We start from the raw sequence: 23,883 nt of genomic DNA, 5'->3' as shown, positions 1-23,883 counted from the left end.
CCCTCCCTGCTCCCACACATGCATAGCCTTCCCCATTATCAACACCCCCACCAGAATGCCACAGTTGCTACAACTGATGAACCCACATTGACACCTCATAATCACCCAAAGTCGATAGTTTACATTGGGGTTCACTCTTGGTTTTGTACATTCTATGAGCTTGGACAAAGGCATCCGCCATCACAGAATTATACGCATAGTAGTTTCACTGCCCTAAAAATCCTCTGTGCTCCAGCAAGGCTAGATTTTTAAGGGCGAAAAGAGAGGGAAAGAAAAAACTTTGCATCGCAGAAGCTCGACCCAACACCAAGCCAAGTTTGCTCCAAAGTTCAGCAGCTCCCAGCTGTGCCATCTCTCCCAGTTCGGCCCCGGTCCTCTTTTTGTTTAAGTGTCAAACAAATGGGTTTCCTGTTGACACTGGAATATCGTGAAAAAGCAGGAAGAGGCCAGGCCACCTCCTCTTTCCCCTCTTCCTATCCGTTTATTTATTTTGCATACGTTTGTTTGGGTCGAGCGGGTGTTTCTAGCGTGTGTGGCCATGGGGCGGCCTTAGGGGCCGGTAACCCCTCCCTGAGGAGGCGAGGCCAGGCCCGAACCCGCCCGATCCGCGGTGGAGCTCTGCGGGGCGGGGAAGGGAAAGAGGAAGGGGGAAGAGAGCGGGAGTGGGAGTGGGAAAGGCCAGGGATTGAGAGGCCGCCGGGACGCCGCAAGGAGGCGGGGAATCGGCTCGGCCCGCGCCCGGCCGCTGCCGGGCCGGCTGCAGGTGGAGTTCGCGGAGGTGGCCATTTCCACAGCCGCCGCCGACGCCTCCTCTCCGGGAGCCGCCTTCCCCCCGGCCCGAGGGCGGTGGCGTGGGGCCGGGTGCCCGCGTTCTGGGGCGCCGGGGCCGCAGCTCGCCGGCCATCCCGCGGCTGCGCCCCGCGCCTCGCCCATGGCTGAGGGCCGGCGGCGGGAGGACGAGGAGGAAGAGCTACGCGAGCGCCGCGAGCTTGGTGGCCAGCGCCGCGCCCGGGGCCGTGCGCTCTCGGGCCACTCGGCCGCAGGTGAGAGGCGCGGGCGCGGGCGCGGGGAACGGGGCGGCGGGGACCCGGAGCAGCGCACTCTGGGGCCGCTCGGGTCCGCCCCACACAGCGGCTGCTCCTTCACGCGCCGGGATGGGACCGGCTTTAACTCTCGGAGGCCAGACTCGGGGAGGGTGGCCTTTCCATCGCCATCCACACTTTCCGGCCGAGCCCGAGGAAATTCAGACCCGTCTCTGACTGCTAGTGGTCGTGCAGCTGAAACTCCAGATTTTCCGTGCACACTAAATCCAGGAGCTGCTGGCTTGGGACTTGTGGCCTAGGTGATGACTTATCTCTGGATGAGTCAGAGGCCAGTGGCCGTCTCAGTGGTCAGCGACCCCTCCCGAAGGGTTTGCATGCGACGCCCCAGCCAGGTCAGAGCACGTGCTCATAAGTGAGTCAAGTCCTGTTTCGGCGTCCCTTGAACTTCGGACCTGTGACCCTCTCCCTCCCTCCCCCAGCCGCCGAGCTCACCAGTTTTCTGTAGGACTTGTTTTCGTTATTTGTGAGACCCTCCCCCACGCAAAGAGAAGTCCAGAATATAGCATCCCAAAAGGCCATTCATTTGGGCTGAGAATCATTTTCGGGCCTATAATTACTTTTATGATAGTGTGTTTTGGGTACACAAAAGCGGCACGGATCAAATAGTTTGGCGTATTAGTGAAAGAGTGAATACGTGTAGATCCACACCCCTTCCCTCTTCCCGGGCGGCTTTTCAATCAAACATAATAGAGAGGAAATTCTTTGGCCTTTGGTTCCAACTGGGTAATCCGAGTTATCTGAAAACAAGAGGGAAGAACAAACCTGGGGGGACTGACAACAAAAGGGAGATAGGGAAGTGAGAGAGTCGGAGGAGAACGATTCACTGAGAGCCTCGTTAGAAAGTGGAATATAGTGAATATTCCATGAAGTGGAGAACCTTTTCTGTGTGACTGCCTTAACCACTAAGAGAAAGTTGGAGAAATAGGGAAGATATTGTCTCTGTGCGGAACAAATGGAGGGTAGAAAGTAGGTGAAAGGAAAACTTGAGAAGAACATCTTGAAGAAATAGTCAATTTAATGCCCTTGGTAGAATCTTGGAACCATAAAAATAATTCTCCATGCTCATTACTACAACTTTTCATCAAAGTAAGGCATTTGGCTGTCTATGTGAACACCAGTTTTGAACATAATTGGTAATTTTGTTCAGTGTAAACCCAGAGCTAGTGAAATAATGAATAGTTGCTGGATATAAGTGAATATTTCTTGCAAGAGTACAATGAAAAAACCTTTACAAAGATATACCGCCATGTCTGACCTGTGAATTTAAACAGGGTAGGCCACCTTAGATTCCTGTTACCTTCAGCAGAAAGCTTCTCTCTCACTTACAAGACTGTACAGTGAAGACCTCTTTTGGAGTTCAGACTAGATGTGATCCAGATGTGTGTTTATCATTTAGTTGCAATATGTGTACTTATTCCAATGTGGAAATGACATTTTGTAATTAGTTTTCACCAGTTCCCTAATTTCCCAAGGCTGGCAAAGGCTTTTCTAGATTCTTTGATAATATTTTGCTGAGACATGACATTGTGTATTTTTTGCATTCAGTAACTGGTGTTTGTAGTTTTCTAACCATTTATATGCCCTTTTTTCATTAAAGGGTGTCAGGACGATGTTATGGAATGAGTAAGAGGGTTAAACTTGCAATTTTTGGATTTATTTCTTTTAGAAGAAATTATTTGATAGTTTACATTGCTTTAGAAGCTGAGCTCCACTTTCCCCTTATTAGTTAACATGTTTTTCAGACACTAACACATTCCTTACCAAGCTTGGGCATTTGTTAGTTATGTCTGTGCTAGATGTTGCTCTCCTCCAAGTGAGAGGGTATGAACTGACGCAGAAGCTTTATGCTTTTTCTGCATCACCTTTTCAGTTTTTCACTTTTCCTGTTCTCAGTGCTCCCTCCTACCCTTACCATTTTACAATCTAAAGAGTTTACTTTTCTCTGATCTCACATAGCTTGATACCCATAAACCTGGGGTTTATGAACTTAAGGTAGTCTGTGAACTCTTCCTTCTCTCCCTACTAAGTTTTGGAGTGGTTGTGTAAGTGCACTTATTTATTTTTGCAACATACATACAGAAGAGCATGTAAAATTTGTAAATTATAAAGTAAAAACTCTTGTGACTCATGCTCAAGTCAAGAAATAGGATATAGTCAGTTCCTTAAAAATGGATTCCCATCCCTTCCAGACTTAGCCTCCTCTCTCCCCTACAGGTAACCCTTTTTTTTAACCTTTGTGATTATTTCCTTTTTATTCTGTATAGTTTTACCATACACATATGCATCTCTATAAAATATTGTTTAGTTTTACCTTTTTAAAATCATAATAAGTGGAATCATCCTGTATTTTATCTACCCAGCAGAAAGCAAGTAATGACTTGAGATTATGAAATGTCTGGAATGGGTTCTTTTCATTCAAAGGCCAAGAGCCCCAGGCAGGTTCTGAGCACAGGACAGTCCTTGTAGGGCATCCTTGGAAATAAATGTGTGTGTGTTTTTAAAATGACGTTAAGAAAATTGGGTTTGGCCGGGTGCGGTGGCTCAAGCCTGTAATCCCAGCACTTTGGGAGGCCAGGGCGGGCAGATCATGAGGTCAGGAGATCGAGACCATCCTGGTTAACACAGTGAAACCCCATCTCTACTAAAAAAAAAAAAAAAATTTACCCGGGTGTGGTGGCAGGCACCTGTAGTCCCAGCTACTCAGGAGGCTGAGGCAGAAGAATGGTGTGAACCTGGGAGGTGGAGCTTGCAGTGAGCAGAGATGGAGCCACTGCACTCCATCCTGGGCGACAGAGCAAGACTCCGTCTCAAAAAAAAAATTGGGTTTGATTAATCACAATTTCATCTTACAACAAAGGATGATAGTTGATCTTGTGCTCACCTTCTTTATAAAATGTATTTGTTATGTTTTCCAGCTTTTAAAGTAATAAAATACATGATTCTAAAATAAAAAGTTCAGTTGATTTTTTTTTTTTTTTTCTGCAGAATTATAGGCAATCAAGTACTGAGGTCAATTCAGTGAAGGTTTATTATTTATTTATTTATTTATTTATTTATTTATTTATTTATTTATTTTTTGAGGCAGTCTTGCTCTGTCGCCCAGGCTGGAGTGTAATGGCGTGGTCACCGCTCACTACAACTTTCATCTCCCAGGTTCAAGCGATTCTCATGCCTCAGCCTCCAGAGTAGCTGGGATTACAAGTGTGCACCACCATGCCTGGCTAATTTTTGTATTTTTAGTGGAGACAGGGTTTCACCATGTTGGCCAAGATGGTCTTGAACTCCTCCCACCTCAGCCTCACAAAGTGCTGGGATTACAGGGACCACTGCACCCGGCCAGTGAAAGTTAATTCTGTAGCAGTTCATGATGCATGAAATTAATAAGCAGATGCAGGAAAGTAAATAGGGAGCAGAGAGTATTCCCTTGTTTGGGTTTCATGTGCTGAGGCTAAGGTGTTGTACATCTGGCACTATGTGAAATATTTACTGTTGATGGTGGTATCCAAGATCCTTAATTGCCTGACCTGAGAGAGAGTGGTAATATGAAAACTAGACACAACACCTGAATTCTTGGGGGTGTCTTACTAATCTACCGAATGCCCATCACAAAAAAGGAAGAGAGGATGTGGGTACAGTAATCCAGTGGTTCTCAAACTTTTGCCACATGTATCAGAATTGCCTGAAGGCCTTGTACACACTCAGTATCTGATCACTTGGTCTGGGATAGGGCCTGAGAATTTTCATTTTGACACATTCCCAGATAATATTCATGTTGCTGGTTCAAAAGGATGATGCACTTTGCAAACTCCACATAATTAGGAGAGAAATCACACCCCAACACTGATTGTTAAATTCTAAGAAATAGTTCCTTTGGCTAACTTGTCCTTTTTAGTAGATCAGATGAAAACCCATGAGACAAACATGGAGATTTCCACAGACTAACATATGGGACTTAGTTTCCATTGTGGATTTCCTCAGTAGCTTAAAGGATTTCATGGTTGATTTATACAGCCTGGCAATTATGATCAACTTCATTTTTGTTTCTTGTTTCTTTTCTTTGTTATTGATTGCATATTCTTCATCTCTATCTGCACAACTAAGATTGGTGTGTTAGTGCCACTGCGTTAGTGCTAGTTAGTGCTAGCCAAGGGCAAGAAGTGGAGGGTGGGGGGAATAGGCAGACAAGATTGGGTGGCCAACTCTTCCCAGTTTCCCAGGACTGTTCCAGCTTTTAAAGCTGAAAGTGCCCCATTTATGGAAACTCCTCAGTCCCAGGCAAATCAAGGATAGTCACCATAGTGGAAAGGTAGCTTGGGTGGGGGAAGAAGTGAGGATAAAGGCTACTGATAATGTTATTTATACTAACATCCCTCTTTTAGTCCAGGTCCTTTTTTCACTCAACATTAAGTTTGTAAGATTTATTTTTATTGTTACGTGTAGCTGTGGGTTTTTGTTTGTTTGTTTTGAGACAGAGTCTTACTCTGTTGCCCAGGCTGCAGTGCTGTGGTGTGATCTTGGCTCACTGCAACTTCTGCCTCCCAGATTCAAGTGATTCCCCTGCCTCAGCCTCCCAAGTAGATGGGAGTACAGGTGCATGCCACCATGCCCAGCTAAGTTTTGTATTTTTCGTAGAGACGGGGTTTTGCCATGTTGCCCAGGCTGATCTTGAACTCCTGACCTCAGGTGATCCGCTTGCCTTGGCCTCCCAAAGTGCTGGGATTACAGGCGTGAGCCACCATGCCTGGTCGGTTTTTTCTTTGTTTTGTTTTCATTGTATAAATATATACCACAGCATTTTGCCTATTATTTTTTATTGATTTATTGGAGTTCTCTGTTTACCCAGGAGTCTCAACTTTTGTTCGTTATGTGTGTTACAAATATCTTCTTCAACTCTGGCTTACTTTTTCATTTTCTCTATGGTTTCTTTTGATGTGGAAATTCTTCATTTCAGTATAGATGAATTTATGAATCTTTATAATTTGTGTCTCTTCCCCCCTCACCCTCATTAAGAACATGATTTCTATCCAAGGTCATGAAAATATTCTCCTATATCTCTTTTATTGTCCCCTAAAAGCTTTGTAGCTTTCCTTGGGGAGAAATGCCATAGCATTCATTAGATTCTCAAAAAGATTTGAGAATCTCTGCCTGACATACAACATTTTAATATTATTTCTCCAAAGGGAAGATATGCAAGATTGTGGATCCTCCTTCCAATATCTGGAAGAGTAGTAGGCACATAATAGGGCTTATTAAATACGAAATAAATTTACTCTTTCTATATTTTGATGTGTTTATGGTAAACCCTGGAAGGACTGATATAACTGTTGTCTGTTCTGCTTTGAGTAAAATAACTTTAATGTCATCAGTACGAGGGCACAGAAGAACATTCACTGTGTTCACTGTGTACCAGGTGCTTCTTAATGTTATCACCTGTGAGGTAGATATTATTTTCTTCATTTTATCATTGAAAAGACTGAGGCTGACAAACATTTAAGCAACTTATCCACAGTCCCTCAGCTAATAAATACTGGAATCGTGATTTGAATGCAGGTTTTTTTTGAAGTGGAAGTCCGTGTTTTTTCAGGTGATCACAATGACTGCTAATACAAGTCAGTTACTATTGATGCTCCGCACATTTATACCTGCATGCTGCTTGCTGTATTTTAGAAGTACTTTACATTTATGTGGTGCTTTTCTACTTATGAAGGGCTTTCACAACTGCAATTAATTGGATTCTTACAACAAACTGAGAGGGAAGAGGGTAAGTTTTATTGTTTCCATTTTAAAGATGAGTAAACTGAGACTCAGAAATGTTGAAGGTTTTATCTAAAATTACGCAACTAGGTATAGCTGAACCTCAGTCGCCTCTGTTGTGTGTTGCAAGTCGTAGAGTTTTGTTTAATTGATTCATATAACATGTCAAGTCGTATCCTCTCAGAGTCTGTGGCTTTGTCTAGTTAGATAGTGTTGAAAACTGCATTAGTTCTCGGGACCACCAGCTTACTGTGTTTTGTTATTTGAATTCCAAAGTTGTCTAATTTATTTTGAGAAAGTTATTTTAAGTTCCATGGAAACTATATTTACATGTTGTTTAAAAATCCTGTACTTATCACATTCTCTAAGAAGAACTGGGCCAGGTACAGTGGCTCACGCCTGTAATCCCAGCACTTTGGGAGGCCAGTGCAGGTGGATCACCTGAGGTCAGGAGTTCGAGACCAGCCTGCCAACATGACAATACCCCGTCTCTACCAAAAATACAAAAAATTAGCCAGACATGGTGGCAGGCACCTGTAATCCCAGCTACTCGGGAGGCTGAGGCAGGAGAATTGCTTGAACTAGGGAGGTGGAGGTTGCAGTGAACTGAGATCGTACCACTGCACTCCAGCCTGGACAACAAGAGTGAAACTCTATCTCAAAAAGAAAAAAACACCTGTCTAGTTATCCCCATCAATATAATGTGTGCAAAATGGTGCCTAAAATACTGGCAATATAAAGAGATATATAAAATAGGCTCAGGGAAGGTAAGACTATTACACTTTAAAGAAGGTAATTAAGAATATAAAGAAGTCCATGGTGGATATCAGTTTGATATGAGATAATCAGACTGCCTTGGTTCATTTTTTGGTTCACCAGTGGCTAACTGTGTGACTTTGGACAAGTTATCTAACCTCTCTTCTATTCTTTATTTATATTTCTAAATTTGAATAATAGTAAATTCTATTGCATTGGGTTTGAAGACTAAATGAGTTAATGTATATAGTGCCCTTAGAACATGGCCAAGCCCATAGTAAATACCTATAAAATTATTAGCACTTATTTTATGTCTCCTTTTTCTTATTATTGATAAAATATTTCACAGTTGAGTCTGCATTTTTCTTCACTTGGGAATAGTTATGAATTTCATGTTGGCAGAGGAAAAAGGTAAATCTGCAGTGTCATCATTTAATAATCAAATGTAGTTGCTTTTCTTTGGAGTTCATTTATCTCTTGGAAATATCTTAATTCTAGGGGACTCCCAAAGACTGAGGCTAGTTCTTCCTTTGATATTTCTTAAGCCATATGAATTACTTTAACATGGCCTGGTAATAATGCTCAACTTTTCTATTCTTTTTTTTTTTTTTTTTTTTTGAGTCAAGAGTCTTGCTCTATCGCTTAGACTGGAGTGCAGTGGCGCGATCTTGGCTCACTGCAACCTCTGCCTCCTGGGTTCAAGCAATTCTCCTGCCTCAGTCTCCCAAGGAGCTGGGACTACAGGCGTGTGCCACCATGCCCGGCTAAATTTTTTTTGTATTTTTATTAGAGACAGGGTTTCATCATATTGGCCAGGTTGGTCTTGAACTTCTGACCTTCTGACCTGCCCACCTCGGCCTCCCAAAGTGCTGGGAGTACAGGCGTGAGCCACTGCACCCGGCCCATCTTTTTTTTTTTTTTTTTTTTAAGATAGAGTCTCGCTCTGTTGCCCAGGCTGGAGTGCAGTGGCACAATCTCAGCTCGCTACAACCTCCACCTCCCAGGTTCGAGTGATTCTCCTGCCTCAGCCTCCCAAGTAGTCTCAGCCTCCCGAGTAGTCTCAGCCTCCCAAGCAGCTGGGATTACAGGTGCCTGTGACCACGTTGGCTGATTTTTACATATTGTTAGTAGAGACAGGGTTTTGCCGAGTTGGCCTGGCTGGTCTCGAACTCCTGACTTCAGGTGATATGCCTGCCTCAGCTTCCCATAGTGCTGGGATTATAGGTGCGAGCCACTGTGCCCAGCCAACGTTCAACTTTTCTTTAATTGTCCATTGAAAGCTCATTATTGTGACATAAGCAATTATGTTCAAAGTGATTAGAGCAAATCAGAGGTGAGTTGATCATCCTATGACCTATTTTTAACCAGAGTGCATCCCTTCGTTCTGTTTTTTTTCCCTCTCTGACCCTATTCATCCAGCGGTTCTATAACTTCACTGGCATATTATATTCTGAGGACAACGCATTCACTGTTTTCCCTTAGGTCATTTCAGCTTTTCATCCAATGGTGCTTAGAGACTAATCCTTTGAACACTTGGTTCTAATCCCATCTGTCAATTAGCTTTGTAACATCCAGCAATTTATAGCATCTTTCTGGGCCTTAGCTTTTGCTTTATTGATTGAAAGGATGAGGCTTCCAACTTTACATTTTACGATATTAGGAGATGAGCAGAAAGATAACTTCCAACATAATTTACAGAAGTTTGCCCATGTGCTAAGTTAGATCTTGGAGAGTTTCTCCCAGGCTCCTTGTGAACTGCTCCACTGGTGTGGGAGAAGCCAAAGGGGCAAAATTCAAGACAGTGTCTCTCTGGTGAGGGCAGTTACATTGGCATAAGTAGTCTAGCGTAACTTGTCATGCAGACCCCTTTTCAAGATAGCAGCTTCATGCACTGATAATGTGGCAGTGTTCCCCTTCATCAATGGAAGACATGGGATGTGTTCTAGGGGAATTTATAGTACTTGACACGTGTATGAGGGAAATGCTGCTATCAATTAAGTACAAGAGGAAAATACGTGTCTGGTAGTTTCAGGGCATAGGGCAGGGTAAAGGTTGAGGAGGAAGCTTGGATAGCCTGACACAGGGCAGGAAGGAGAAGGCTCTGGCGGAGGCCTGGCCCCTTGTTTAGAAGCAACTAGAACAAGTCCTTGCTCCTCAGCAGCTGTCGGCCTCACCTTCAGGAACTGTAAGCTTGTCCTTGTGGTGGGGATGGGCTCATGGGGGTGGAGGTAGGAGCTGTGGACCATTCTTTTCTTTCTTTTTTCTTTTTAAAAACAAAATTTGTTCCAAGTTATACCAAGGGAAAAAAAAATTGTTCCAAGTTATACCAAGGACAAAAAATAAATTAAGAAAAAGTAAATTTAAAAAATAAAATTTGTTTTTTAGAATATGTTTTGAGTTACAGAAAAATGGTGAGGATAGTACAAAGAGCTCCCATATACCCCACACCCTGATTATTAGCATCTTACATTAGTATGGTAGATTCGTCACAATTAATGAACTTATCTTGATATATGATTAAATTCCATGCTTGATTCAGATTTCCTTAGTTTTTGCTTAAGGTCCTTTATTTGTGTTGCAGTATCCCATATAGGAGACTGTATTACATTTAGTTGTCATGTCTCCTGAGGCTCCCTTTGGCTATGACAGTTTCTCAGATTTTCCTTGTTTTTGATGACACTTGACAGTTTTGAAGAGTACTGGTCACATGTTTTGTATGTTGTTCCCCTGTTGAGATTTGTCTGATGTTTTTCTCATGATCAGACTGGCTTATGGGTGTTTGAGAAGAAGATCACAGAGGTAAAGTGCCATTTTTATCACAATTCAAGGGTATATATTATTATCATGACTTTTCTATTGATACTGACCTTGATTACCTGGCAGAGGTAGTGTTTGTGAAGTTTCTCTGCTCTAAAGTTACTCTTTTTGGCATTGGCGTCCACTCTCCCTCCCCAACTGCAAGACCCCATTGCAGTAGTTCTTAAAAAGAAAATTTTTTAAAAAGTTCAGCCTTTTTCCTCTCTTTCCATACTGTAGGAAGTGAAGGAAGTCACTATGGAGTAAGAGTTATGCTACACTTAAGGAGTAAAGAATTATGCTATATCTCTTCAAGGGTAGAGTATCTACATACTTTTTTTTTGGAATTATTTTGCATGAGAGAGACCTTTTTTTGTAGAAATGGGGACTTGCTATGTTGTTCAGGCTCGACAAACTTCTGGGCTCAAGGGATCTTCCTGCCTCTGCCTCCCAAGTAGAGGGGAATACAGCCACACACCACTGTGCCAGCCTAAATTCTTTAATACTCCCTTTGTTTGGTCTCTCCAAACATCTGGTTAGGATTGTCTCTAGGCCCCACCTGTTGGAGAATGTAAGCTCAATTTCTCCATCCAGTTCTGTCCAAAATATCTGATCTGTGTGGATGTCTGGGAGATAATTTCATTGTATAATTAGAAAGGAAAGGCATGAAATGCATTTGTCTGATTGAGGTGACCTGTGACTGAGATTCATTTACACTAGAGTCCTCTGTCAGCAGGTACAAATAACTAATGTAAATTCCTTTCCAATTTTGGAAATGGAGGGGAAGCTAGAGTAGGAAAGGAATTTGGAAATGCACTGGGCTAAGATAATCAAATAACAAGTTAATATTTATTGTGCATTGGGTGCCGAGATAATTCCAGTTGTTTTCGGTGTGTTTTTCTCATTTAGTCCTGGTACCAATCCTGTGCAGTAGGTGTGATTGTTTCCTTCATTTAACAGATGAGGAACCTGAGACCTAGAAAGGGTGAATAATCTCCTCAAGGTCACACAGCAAGTGAGTGACAGAATAGGATTCTGTAGCATGGACTCCTGGTTGCCTCCTTTTTTCCTCATTTCCTCCTTTTTTGGTCAATGGAACCCCTGTATTTCTGGATGCGGCAATGTACCTGCCTATGAAGCTACTTCTTCCAGCCTGTTAATGAGATACAAGTAAAAGTTGTTGAATGGGGTTGCCAGGAAAGTTCTTTAAAGGGGGTTCACACTCAACTGCACAGAATGCCTTTTTCCCCTTACCACCTTCTTCCCACCTGCTACCAGGAACAAGGCTGTGTAGCTCATGGTAGCCACCCTGGGCCATGAGGTTACTTTGAGGTTGGAACCCAAGCACTGAGAATAGTGGAGCAGAAAAATAGCTGGCCCTGCAGTCACTGCTGATAAGAGAGTCACCAAATGAGTTTTGATTGCCTGCCTCCTCCTTTATTTAGAAGGAAGGAATAAGAAACTCTACCTTGTTTAAGCCACTGTTATTGTAGGCCTCAACTGGCAGCTGAAGGCAATTCCTAACTGATAGATTCTAACTTGATTTTATTGTTTCCCTCCTCTTACCACCAAGCTGTAATACATTTTGTTATAATGAAGTTACCCTAAGATTCCTAGATTCTTGTTGCTATTTTGTACTTTACTGTAGTGTGACCTTGGACACGTTGGTTACGTTTTATGAGGCCCCCGCTCCACTGTATTTTTTACATCTTTGGAATAGGAATTATTCATGCTCTAACTACTCTGCAGGCTCATTATGGGGAACATGCTTGTAAACTTCAAGTGTTCATGTGTGATGTGTAGTTTTTGAAGTGGTTGTGGCCATCCTTGGGCAAGTTGAAGGGTACCAAAAAGGAAGCCTTTAGAATCTGAATGTAGTTTTCTGGTTTTGTTATTTTGCTTAGTGCCAACTTAATTCAGAATAAATAAATAGAAGCTGTGAAGGGAGGTGATGTTGTCCCTGCTCTGATGCATATGAGCAGATTAACAATTGCATTGCTGATGAGCCCTAGAATGCATGCTGGGGCTGCTGCATGGGACTGAGAGTTCATTTGTTTTCAATATGGCTGCCTTCATTATACTGGAGCTTTGTTTCCAGAAGATGTATTAATCAAGGAATCATTATACTGGATGACAGTTAACCGCTTTTTCTCTGAGAGCTGGCCAAGAACAAAGGGCTCAGAAGAAAATGTTTGTACAAGATGTGGAGAATTAGTTTTTCTGGCAATAAATGTCACCATTTCCAAATAGTCCTCTGAAACTAGTGCAGAGGTGTTCCATAACACTCCAAGGCCCCCAGCATAGGGTCACCCACGTAAATGATCCTGTCTTATCTTGCCACCACACACTTTGTTTCTTCATTCCTTCACAAGGATTCCCCTCAACATACACACTAGCTCAGTGGACAGTACTGAAGCTACCTGGAGATTACAAGGTAGATTCGTTTCTCTCAGTGAAAGTGTAACTATTGCCAGTGGAGGGGGCATCTGGAAGTGGGATTCATTTGGAATAAGGAATGTTATTGCAAGTTTTAAAATGTGCACAGCCTGGGCAACAAAGCAAGACCCTGTCTTTATAAAAAATAAATTAGCTGGGCGCAGTGGTGTGTGCCTGTAGTCCCAGCTACTCAGGAGGCTGAGGGAGGAGGATTGCTTGAGCCCAGGTGTTTGAGGCTGCAGTGAGTCATGATTGCGCCACTGCACTCCAGCCTGGGTGACAGTGAGACCTTATCTCTAAAATAAACAAATAAAGTATGCAGACTTCTATTTGAATATTACTCTTAATTAGATGCTGCATAACGTGACATTCCTTTATATCACAAGTAACATTTTATCTCCCACCTTGTTCCATTCCTGTTTCTCCTTCATAGAAAGTTTCATGAGGTATTCAACTTTGTAACGTGGTTCCGTATTTCTTACACCTCTGTAGCAATGGGAACTCTATAAAGAGTGCTTCTCAGACTTTGATCTGTCTACAGATCACCTGGAGATCTTGTTCAAATGCAGATATGATGTAGTAGGTTTTGGGTAGAGCTGAGACTCTGCATTTCTTTTTTTTTTTTTTTCTTTTTTTTTTTTTTGAGACAGTCCCCCTGGTTGCCCAAGCTGGAGTGCAGTGACATGATCCCGGCTCACTGCAACCTCCGCCTCCCAAGTTCAAGCAATTCCCATGCCTCAGCCTCCCAAGTAGCTGGGATTACAGGTGCTCACCACTACACCCGGCTAATTTTTTGTTTGTTTGTTTGTTTTTTGTTTTTGAGGTGGAGTCTTGCCCTGTCGCCCAGGCTGGAGTGCAGTGGTGTGATCTAGGCTCACTGCAACTTCCGCCTCCTGGGTTCACGCCATTCTCCTGCCTCAGCCTCCCAGGTAACTGGGACTACAGGCACCCGCCACCACGCCCGGCTAAATTTTTGTATTTTTAGTAGAAACGGGGTTCCTCCATGTTGGCCAGGCTGATCTCAAACTGCTGACCTCATGTGATCCGCCCGCCTGGGCCTCCCAAAGTGCTGGGTTTACAGGTGTGCGCCACCATGCCTGGCCGACTCTGCATTTCTTTTTCTTTTTTTCCTTATTTTTGAGGCGGAGTCTCGCTCTGTCCCCCAGGCTGGAGTGCAGTGGCGCGATCTCCCCTCAATGCAAGCTCCGCCTCCCGGGTTCACCCCATTCTCCTGCCTCAGCCTCCCAAGTAGCTGGGACTATAGGCACCCGCCACCGCGCCTGGCTAATTTTTGGTATTTTTGGTGGAGACGGGGTTTCACCGTGTTAGCCAGGATGGTCTCGATCTCCTGACCTCGTGATCCGCCCGTCTCGGCCTCCCAAAGTGCAGGGATTACAGGCGTGAACCACCGCGCCCGGCGACTCTGCATTTCTCACAGGGCACTGATGCTGCTGCTGCTGCTGGTGGTCCCTGGGCCACATTTTGAGTAACAAGGCCCTCAGTTATCTCTACTGTAGGGCCAGGGTTCTCAACTCTTGGCAGGACATCAGAATCAACTTTGAAACTTTAAAAAAGACATGTGCTCATGACCCCACCCTCAGATTTCCAGATTCATTACTTCTATAATAGGTGCTGAGGAGCTGGATTTTTAAAGTTGTACTTAAGGTGAGAATCACTGCCTTAGTATCGTATTTAAAAATATGATGTTGGCCGGGCGCAGTGGCTCACGCCTGTAATCCCAGCACTTTGGGAGGCCCAGGCGGGTGGATCACGAGGTCAGGAGATCGAGATCATCCTGGCTAACACAGTGAAACCTCGTCTGTACTAAAAAAATACAAAAATTTAGCCAGTCATAGTGGTGGGCGCCTGTAGCCCCAGCTACTCGGGAGGATGAGGCAGGAGAATGGTGTGAACCTGGGAGGCGGAGCTTGCAGTGAGCCGAGATCTCGTCACTGCACTCCAGCCTGGGTGACAGAGCAAGACTCTGTCTCAAAAAAAAAAAAATGATGTTATGATGTTGATTGGTTTCAGTGTGATTTCTTATAATTTGAACTGTTAGTTTTTCCATCTTAAATAATTCATGTTGTGATAACTTTTATTCAAACAGAATAAACAGAATCCACCATGCATTTTTCTTTTTTCCCCCTTTTTCAGCTTTGTTGAGATATAATTCACTAATGAAAATTGAATATATTCAAGATGTACAACATGATGTTTTTATATATGTATGTATTGTGAAATGATTGCCACAGTCAAGCTAATTTGAGTATCCATCACCTCACATAGCTACCTTTTTTTTTGTTTCTTATAGTGAGAATACTTAAGTTCTACTCCCATAGCAAATTTTAAATATAATACATTATTATTAATTATAGTCACCATGCTATGTACTTGGTCTCCAGAACTTATTCATCTTATGACTAAAAGTTTAGACCTTTGAACAACACCTCCCCATTTCCCCTACCCTCACAACTCCTGGTAACCACCCTTCTGCTCTCTGGTTCTTTTTTTTTTTTTTTTCCAGACAGGGTCTCACTCTGTTGCCCAGGCCGTAATGCAGTGGTGCAATCATGGCTCACTGAAGCCTTGACCTCCCAGGTTCATATGGTCTTCCCACCTCAGCCTCCTGAGTAGCTGGGACTACAGGGACATGCCCTGCTAATTTTTTATTTTAAAAAACTTTTTGTAGAGATAAGGTCTTGCTCTTTTGCCCAGGCTGGCCTCGAATTCCTGGTCTCAAGTGATCCTCCCACTTTGGCCTCCAAAGTGCTGAGATTACAGATGTGAGTCACTGTGCCTAGCCTATTCTCTGCTTCTATGAGTTTGACTTTTTTAGATTCCACATATAAGTGAGATCATGCATTCTGTGTCTGGCTTATTTCACTTAGCATAATGTCCTCCAGGTTCATCCATGTTGTCACAAGTGGCAGGATTTGCTCCTTTTTTTCTCTAAACAGGATCTTGCTGTGTCACCCAGGCTGGAGTGCAGTGGCATGATCATGGCTCACTGCATCCTTGACCTCCCGGGCTCAAGCGATCCTCCTATCTTAGCATCTCAAGAAGCTGGGACTATAGGCGCTCACCACCATGCCAAGCTAATTATTATTATAGTAATTTTTTGTAGAGATGCAGTCTCACTGTGTTGCCCAGGCTGGATTTCCTTCTTTTTAAAGACTGAATAAAATTCCATTGTGTGTGTATATATGTATATATACAGTGGAATAAAATTCCACTGTGTGTGTGTGTATACATATATACATTTATATATATGTATATATACATACACCACATTTTGTTTATCCATTCATTCATCATCAGACTTAGGTTGTTTATGTATCTTGGCTATTGTGAATAATGCTGCAGTGAACATGAGAGTGCAGACATCTCTTTGAGATAGGGATTTATTGGTCAGGTGCAGTGAATCATACCTATAATCCCAGCACTTTGGGAGGACAAGGTGGGTGGATCACTTACGGTCAGGAGTTCGAGACCAGCCTGGTCAACATGGTGAAACCCCGTCTCTACTAAAAATACAAAAATTAGCCAGGTGTTGTGGTGTGCACTTGTACTCCTAGCTACTTAGCAGGCCGAGGCTTGAGAATCACTTGAACCCGGGAGGTGGAGGTTGCAGTGAACCAAGATCCCACCACTGCACTCCAGCCTGGGCAACAGAGTGAGAGTCTTAAAAAAAAAAAAAAAAAAAAAAGGGAGAGTGATGTATTTCCTTTGGATATATACCCAGAAGTGGCATTGCTGAATGGTAGTTCTATTTTTCATTTTTTTGAGGAACCTCCGTAGTGTTTTCTATAATGGCTATACCAATGCACCCATCAACAACATATAAGAGTTCCCTTTTCTTCACATCCTCGCCAACACATATCTTTTGATTTTTTTTTTCTTTGTTTGGTGCAACAGGGTCTTGCTGTGTTGCCCAGGCTGGAGTGTGGTGGTGTGATCATAGCTCACTGTAGCCTTAAGCCACTGGGCTCAAGCAATCCTCTTGCTTCAGCCTCCCAAGTAGCTGGGACTACAGATGTGCACTACCAGTCTTTTTTTCTTTCTTTTTTTTTTTTTTTTTAAAACAGGGTTTCGCTATGTTGACCAGGCTGGTCTTGAACTCTGGCCTCAAGTTATCCTCCTGCCTCAGCCTCCCAAAGTGCTGGGATTACAGACATGAGCCACCATGCCCAGCTGACTTTCTTTTTGAGACAGAGTCTTGCTCTGTCACCCAGGCTGAAGTGCAGCGGTGTCATCTCTGCTCACTATAGCCTTGACCTCCCGGGCTCAAGAAATCCTCCCACCTCAGCCTTCCAGGTAGCTGGGACTACAGGTATGTGCCACCATACCCAGCTAATTTTTAAATTTTTTGTAGAGACTGGGTCTCAGTGTGTTGCCCAGGCTGGCCTAGAACATCTGGGCTCAAGTGATCCTCCTGCCTCGGCCTCCCCAAGTGCTGGGATTACAGGAGTGAGCCATCATGCCAGCCAGCCTCTGGCTGATTTTTTGATAATACCCATCCTAACAAGTGTGAGATGATATCTAATTGTGGTTTTGATTTACATTTCCCTGGTTGTTAGTAATGAGTACCTTTTCATATACCCATTGGGCATTTATATACTTTCTTTGAAAAAATGTCTATTCAGATCCTTTGCCCATTTTAAAATCTGGGGTTTCTTTTGCTGTTGAGTAATATTAGTTCCTTATATATTTTGGATATTAACCCTTTATCAGATATATGGGTTGCAAATATTTTTCCTCATTCCTTGGGTTTCCTTTTATGGTTTCCTTTGCTTTGCAGAAACTTTTTAGTCCCGCCATGAATTTTATACATGAATTTTAGTCAACTCCTATATTATTTTATAGTCTAAGTAGGCTCCACATAAAGAATGGTGTAGTGAGTTATCATTGAAGTAACTGGAAAGCACTGTATGTGTTCATGATGTTCTTTCAGCTTGCAAGAAACAGGCATGCTCACTTTAGCTGATGGAGGCTTACTGGAAGGATACACATGTAAGTTGAAAGACACAGAAAATATGGCCAGGCACGGTGGCTCACACCTCTTATCCCAGCACTTTGGGAGGCCGAGGAGGGTGAATCACTTGAGGTCAGGAGTTCAAGACCAGCCTGGCCAACATGGCGAAACCCCATCTCTACTAAAAAATACAAAAATTAGCTGGGCATGGTGGTGTGCACTTGTAATCCCAGCTACTCGGGAGGCTGAAGTATGAGAATTGCTTGAACCCAGGAGGTGGGGGCTGCAGTGAGCCGAGATTGCGCCACTGCACTCTAGCCCCAGTGGGTGACAGAGCAAGACGTCTAAAAAATAAAAAAGATGCAGGAAGCAGTTTCAGAAAGTATTTGAAAATGAGAGTAACTCTAAAAAACTGACAGCAAATAGCTACTCTGGAGAACAGTTTTTAATAAGTTGGAACGACGTTGTTGCTCCTTATGGTTAGTGACACTACAGTTTATTGATGTCTGCTTCCATAGCTTCTAAGGTACTAAATAATTGGCTGTCTTTTATTTTTCTCACAGGCAGCCTCCCCAAGAAACAGTCTCTATGTAGGTTGGTCAGCCACAGTTCTGCACAGGATGGCCTTTTGCAGCAGGGTTCTTACGCCCATTTACAGTGGAGGTCTATGGCAAACCCATAGAGGGCTGCCTTTTCAGATCCATCCCAGGTCCCTTTGGGGCAAGATAGTGGAGTCTTGTGGTACCCACATGCTCACCTACATACTAGAAATGCCTGCAATTGCTTCTGTCTGATGGGACCTAGAGCCTGTGGGGGGTACCTTGAGGTTTCTCAGAATGGAAAGAGGGTAAAGTTGGCAGGCTCCAGGAATAAACTGACCACTCTGACTTTCAGCAATGTGAGTTTCCTGAGGGAAGAGGCTTACTTTGTTCATATCCCTCATAACTCAGACCAGTGCTCGACACATGTGCTCAGTACATAGCTGTCAAATAGGACAGTCTTGAGGTTTTTAAAAGATGTTTTAGGCTGGGCACAGTGGCTCATGCCTGTAATCCCAGCACTTTGGGAGGCTGAGGTGGGTGGATCACTTGAGGTCAGGAGTTCAAGACCAGCCTGGCCAACATGGTGAAACCCCATCTCTACTAAAAATACAAAAATTAGCTGGGTGTGGTGGTGCATGCCTGTAATCCCAGCTATTCAGGAGGCTGAGGCAGGAAAATCACTTTAACCTGGGAGGTGGAGGTTGCAGTGAGATCGTGCCATTGCACTCCAGCCTGGGCAATAAGAGCAAAACACTGTCTAAATGATGATGATGATGATGATGATGATGATGATGATAATAATAATAATAAATAAAGATGGTTTAATGTAGTCTTTATTTTTAGTTCGATTACATTTCATTCTAACTGGAACTCTTATGTACACAAGGTTGGAAGGCAAATCCCTCCTCTGTTCATGGCTCACCCTGTGGAGGGGAAACCATGCATGCTAATATGCAAAACTTAACGTTCCTGTTTCTTTGTTACTCCTGAGCGCTTTAGATGTTTGCCATTTGGTGTCAATACAACCGACCCAGGCTTTGGGCTGCTGCACAGTTCATGGATGTCAAATCCAGTGCCCAGAGGCCTTCCCGACTGTCCTCAAAGTCAGCAAAGGGGCCTCGCAGGGCCTCGAACCCCTGAACACGATGCCCTTCCTCAGGCCCCGCGGGCGCACACCTGCCGGACGGGTCTAGCGCCAGGAACTCTGGGAAAGCAGAGCCTAAGTGTTGGCGCCCGTGTGCGAGTGGCTTGTTGGGCTCATGAGGGCGGCGCCACCTTGGGTCCTGATTAAATTGGATTTTGAAGCTTAAATGTAGTTTTGGATATTTGGCCAAAGAAGGTTCATGTTCAGGTAAGGAGGGAGACACTAAAAAGATAGAAGTCGTCATTAGGAGTGATTGCAGCAGCTGCTGGTTTTTAAAACCCCAAACCCTGAAAATTGTAAGGAGTGATGTGGGAGAGTGGATGATAAAGATATTTGAGAAGGAATCTACTGGGTTAGTGACATGGGATGCAGGGCCTCAACATGAGGGACAAGTCCAGTGTTGCTAACGTTTTGTGACTTGGAAAAAGGTGGTTACCATTTGACAGCCTCTTCAGGAAAGGGACAGTGACACTGAACGTTTAGTATTAAACCTTAATTACAGCACGTTTGCTATTAGTGTTAAATTTAATGACGATTACTTATGTAGCATTTAGAACAAACCTTTCAGTAGTTCCTTGAGCACGTGGGTTTTGCCAACCTTGTAGAATGTAATTTGGTATTGCTCACCTCATAGGTTTCCAATGGATGTTTAATGAAGTTAATGAAGAATTGGGGTTTTACTTCCAATATTCTTTTTTCCCCTCTGTTTTAGTTGAGTCACCAGTTTTCTTTCTTTCTTTCTTTTTTTTTTTTTTTTTTTTTTGAGACGGAGTCTCGCTCTGTCGCCCAGGCTGGAGTGCAGTGGCCGGATCTCAGCTCACTGCAAGCTCCGCCTCCCGGGTTTACACCATTCTCCTGCCTCAGCCTCCCGGGTAGCTGGGACTACAGGCGCCCGCCACCTCGCCCGGCTAGTTTTTTTGTATTTTTTAGTAGAGACGGGGTTTCACCGTGTTGGCCAGGATGGTCTCGATCTCCTGACCTCGTGATCCGCCCGTCTCGGCCTCCCAAAGTGCTGGGATTACAGGCTTGAGCCACCGCGCCCGGCACCAGTTTTCTTTCTTATTCCTGCAGTAGATTTTTCTTTTAAAGTACCAACTTTTTAGCATATCTGAACAAAATATTTACCAATCATTTATTTATACTAAATATATGTCAGGAACTTATGTAATTTTCCTAACAATCCTGGAAGGCAGGTTCTTTTGTCATCCTGTGCTTAAAATGAGAAAAATGACGTAAAGAGAAGTTAAGTGCAGCTGAGATTTGAATCCCTGTAGTCTTTTCTTCTTTAATTTTTAAATGTACATACAGTAAACTTGACTTCTTTTTGGTGAACAGTTCTATGAATTTTATTACACATAGTTTCTTGTGACAACTACTGTAGTCACCATACAGAACAGTTCCTTCACCTGGAAATTCCCTTTGCTGCCCTTTGTAGTCAGACCTTCTCTACACGCCTTTCCATTGGCAACCAATGATCTGCTCTCTGTCTCTATAATTTTGCCTTTTCTAGAATATTAAGTAAATGAATTCATAAAGTATTAATGTATAACCTCTGAGACTGGTTTCTTTTAGTCAGGAGAATGCCTTGGACATTCACTCATTCTGTTACTGTATCAACAGTTTGATCCGTTTTACTGTAGTCGATTGTGTGAGTGTACCAGTTTGTTTATGCATTTTCCTGATAAAGGATATTTAGATTGCTTTCAGTGTTTAGTGATTATGAATAAGCTGCTATAAACATTTGTGTACAGGTTTGCTGGGTCATATGGTAAATATACGTTTAACTTTATAATAAATTTCCGAACTGTTTTCCAGAGTGACTATCCTGTTACGTGTTTTCACCAGTAATGTATGAGAGTTCTCATTGCTCTGTGTTCTCACCAGCCCTTGATGCTGCTAGATTTTTCTAGTTTTTGTTTGTTTGTTTGTTTTTAGCCATTTTAATAGAGGTATAGTCATATTTCATTGTAATTTTAATTTGCATTTTCCTTTTGGCTAATGATATTGACCATCTTTTCATATGGTTAATTGCCATCCATATGTCATCTTTGGGGAAGAATGTTCAAATCTTTGCACATTTAAAAATTGGGTTATTTAAATATGTTCAAAGAGCTAAAGACACTGTTAAATAGAATAAAAAGATAAGCTACAGAATAGGAGAAAATATTTTCAAATCATATATCCAACAAAAGATTTGAATGTAGAATACATAAAGAGCTCCCAAAATAACAATACAGAAGTATAAAGTCTTTGTCTAGTAAATCCAGTGTCTGGGCTTCTTCAGAAAGAACAGTTTGTATTGATTACTTTTTTTTCTGTGTATGGGCCATATTTCTTATTTCTTTGCATACCTCGTATTTAAAAGTTGAAAATTGAACATTTTAAATATTATAATGTAACAGCTTTGGAAATCAGATTCTTCTCCCTCCCCAGGGTTTGTTATTGCTGCTTGTTATGGTTGTTGTTGTTTGTTTAGTGACTTCTCTGAACTAATTTTGTAAATCCTATATTCTTTGTCATGCATGACACTGAAGTTTCAATTTCATTAGCTTAGTGGTCAGCTAGTGATTGGACAGAGGTTTTTGTTTTGTTTTATGCCCAGAACCAAAAAGAACCTCCTAGTTTATGCAGATGGGCTCTGTTGTGTTTTGACACACCTTCAATACTCAGACAGGCAGTTTATAACTCTGTGTTGCCTTTACTTCTTTGTGCATATTCTGACGGTTAGCCAGAGGTGGCAGCTTAAGGCCTTCTCAGGTCTTTTCTGAGCATATGCCCACCCTGGTAATGCAGTTGGCCTTCTAGATTCCCAGGAATATGTGGGAGCTATTTGAAGCCTGTATTCCTCAAAGCATCTCATTCTCTAGCCTATCTTCCCATCCTTTTTGGTTAGTTTATTGTTTGCCCCAACTCCTATCCTCGTGCAGCAGCAACCAATATATTTGCTTGTCAATGTTTTCAGCAAGTGCCCTCTAGCTAGCCACTTTTGCACTGATAGTTCCAAATTAGGTAAGATAGAAGAAAGTCCTCTCCAGGGAGAAACCAGACGGGTCAAGACAAATGATTACACTTCTTTGCGAATAAGGTTCCTTTTGCTCCCTCTGGTCCTGATATTGGTAGCAGGAATGCAGGCTAACATTTTTAAGGTTCCCACTGAGCTGGGGAAGAGGGAGGGGACCAGAGTAAGTTAAAATGCCACAAAGCTTGATATTCTAACCAAAATCCAGCTAGTTTTTCTGGATTCAGTGTTTCACTAGTCGCTACGAGCTTTTGGTTAGTTTCTAGAGTTCTGAAAAGTTGATTCTGCCATTTTCTATCAGGTTTTTATTGCTTTTATGGAGGGATAGACTTTTGGAGGTCTTAACTCTGCCATTTTTTCTGATGTCACTCAGATATGTCAAATATGGCTTAAAGAAAAAAACTGATTAAGATAATCAGAGTTGGGTTGGATAGTATGTGCCTCTAGTCCCAGCTACACAGGATGCTGAAGTGGGAAGATTGCTTGAGCCCACGAGTTTGAATCCAGCCTGGGCAACAGAGTGAGACCCTCTCTCTTTAAAAAAAAAAAAAAATCAGTGTTTTTATGCAAGTTAAAAAAAAAGAGAGCGAGAGGAGGTAGGGATACTCAACCCATTTTTGAAGTTTTTCTACATTCTACAGTAGAATTATCAAGGTGTTTTTTATAAAGAGGAACCTCACTCAGCTGGTTACAGTGCTGGACTCAAACCCCTCGTTCATGTTCAGACTCTGAATGGGCAGCTTGCTTTTCTCATTTCTATGCCATGTACCACCCCAAACCTCTTTGTAACTTTTCAAAACATGATATCCATGGGATATCTGGCCAGGGGAATGCTATATTCCTCTTTGTCGTTAAAGTGGCTCAGAGGAAATAGCTTTACTGCACCGTTCTGAACAAATCAGTCATGTTAAAAAATAATGTATGGCTAATACTCTGAGGAGTGGAATTGAGGAGGGCCTGGAATGTGTCACTTTATACTTCTGAGTTGTTTCAGTTACTTACAATGAATGTTTATTACTTTCAAAATTAAAGAAAAATAAATTCAAAATACTGGGAGAAATAATTGGCTGCTGGTCCAGTATATTTGTTGTTCATATTATAGTATTTTAAAAACCTATTTTTCCCTAAAATGAATTACTATAATGATCATAGCAAATGCCATCCTGTTAATAAAAGAAATGATTGATAAACTATTCAAGAAAATGGTAGTAGGAAGGAGTATATAATTGTGTTTCCTCTGAAGATCGTTTTTCAGAACACTGGCTAATTTATCATTTGTTTACCTGTTTGGTGTCATGACATTTACTTCTTTTCATGAAAACTATAATCACTCAAAAAGCAAATCCTCATTTATATACAAA

General features: G+C 42.6%; 1 protein-coding gene across 2 annotated transcripts in view; it reads left to right on the top strand.

Annotated features, from left to right (window-relative positions):
* The first annotated feature begins 621 nt into the window (after positions 1-621).
* The window catches only part of SH3D19 (SH3 domain containing 19), a 198,770-nt gene continuing 175,508 nt past the window's right edge, over positions 622-23,883 (top strand). For both annotated transcript variants that reach the window (XM_025385229.1, XM_025385228.1), the window contains exon 1: positions 622-1,043. In XM_025385229.1, the coding sequence (XP_025241014.1) occupies positions 932-1,043 (112 nt within the window). In that variant the 5' untranslated portion in view covers positions 622-931. The remainder of the gene's footprint in view (positions 1,044-23,883) is intronic.

This window comes from Theropithecus gelada, chromosome 5 (genome assembly GCF_003255815.1).
Source record: "Theropithecus gelada isolate Dixy chromosome 5, Tgel_1.0, whole genome shotgun sequence".
NCBI lineage: Eukaryota > Metazoa > Chordata > Mammalia > Primates > Cercopithecidae > Theropithecus > Theropithecus gelada.
Note: the sequence above shows the minus strand (reverse complement) of the source record. Positions and strands in the feature narration are given on the sequence as shown.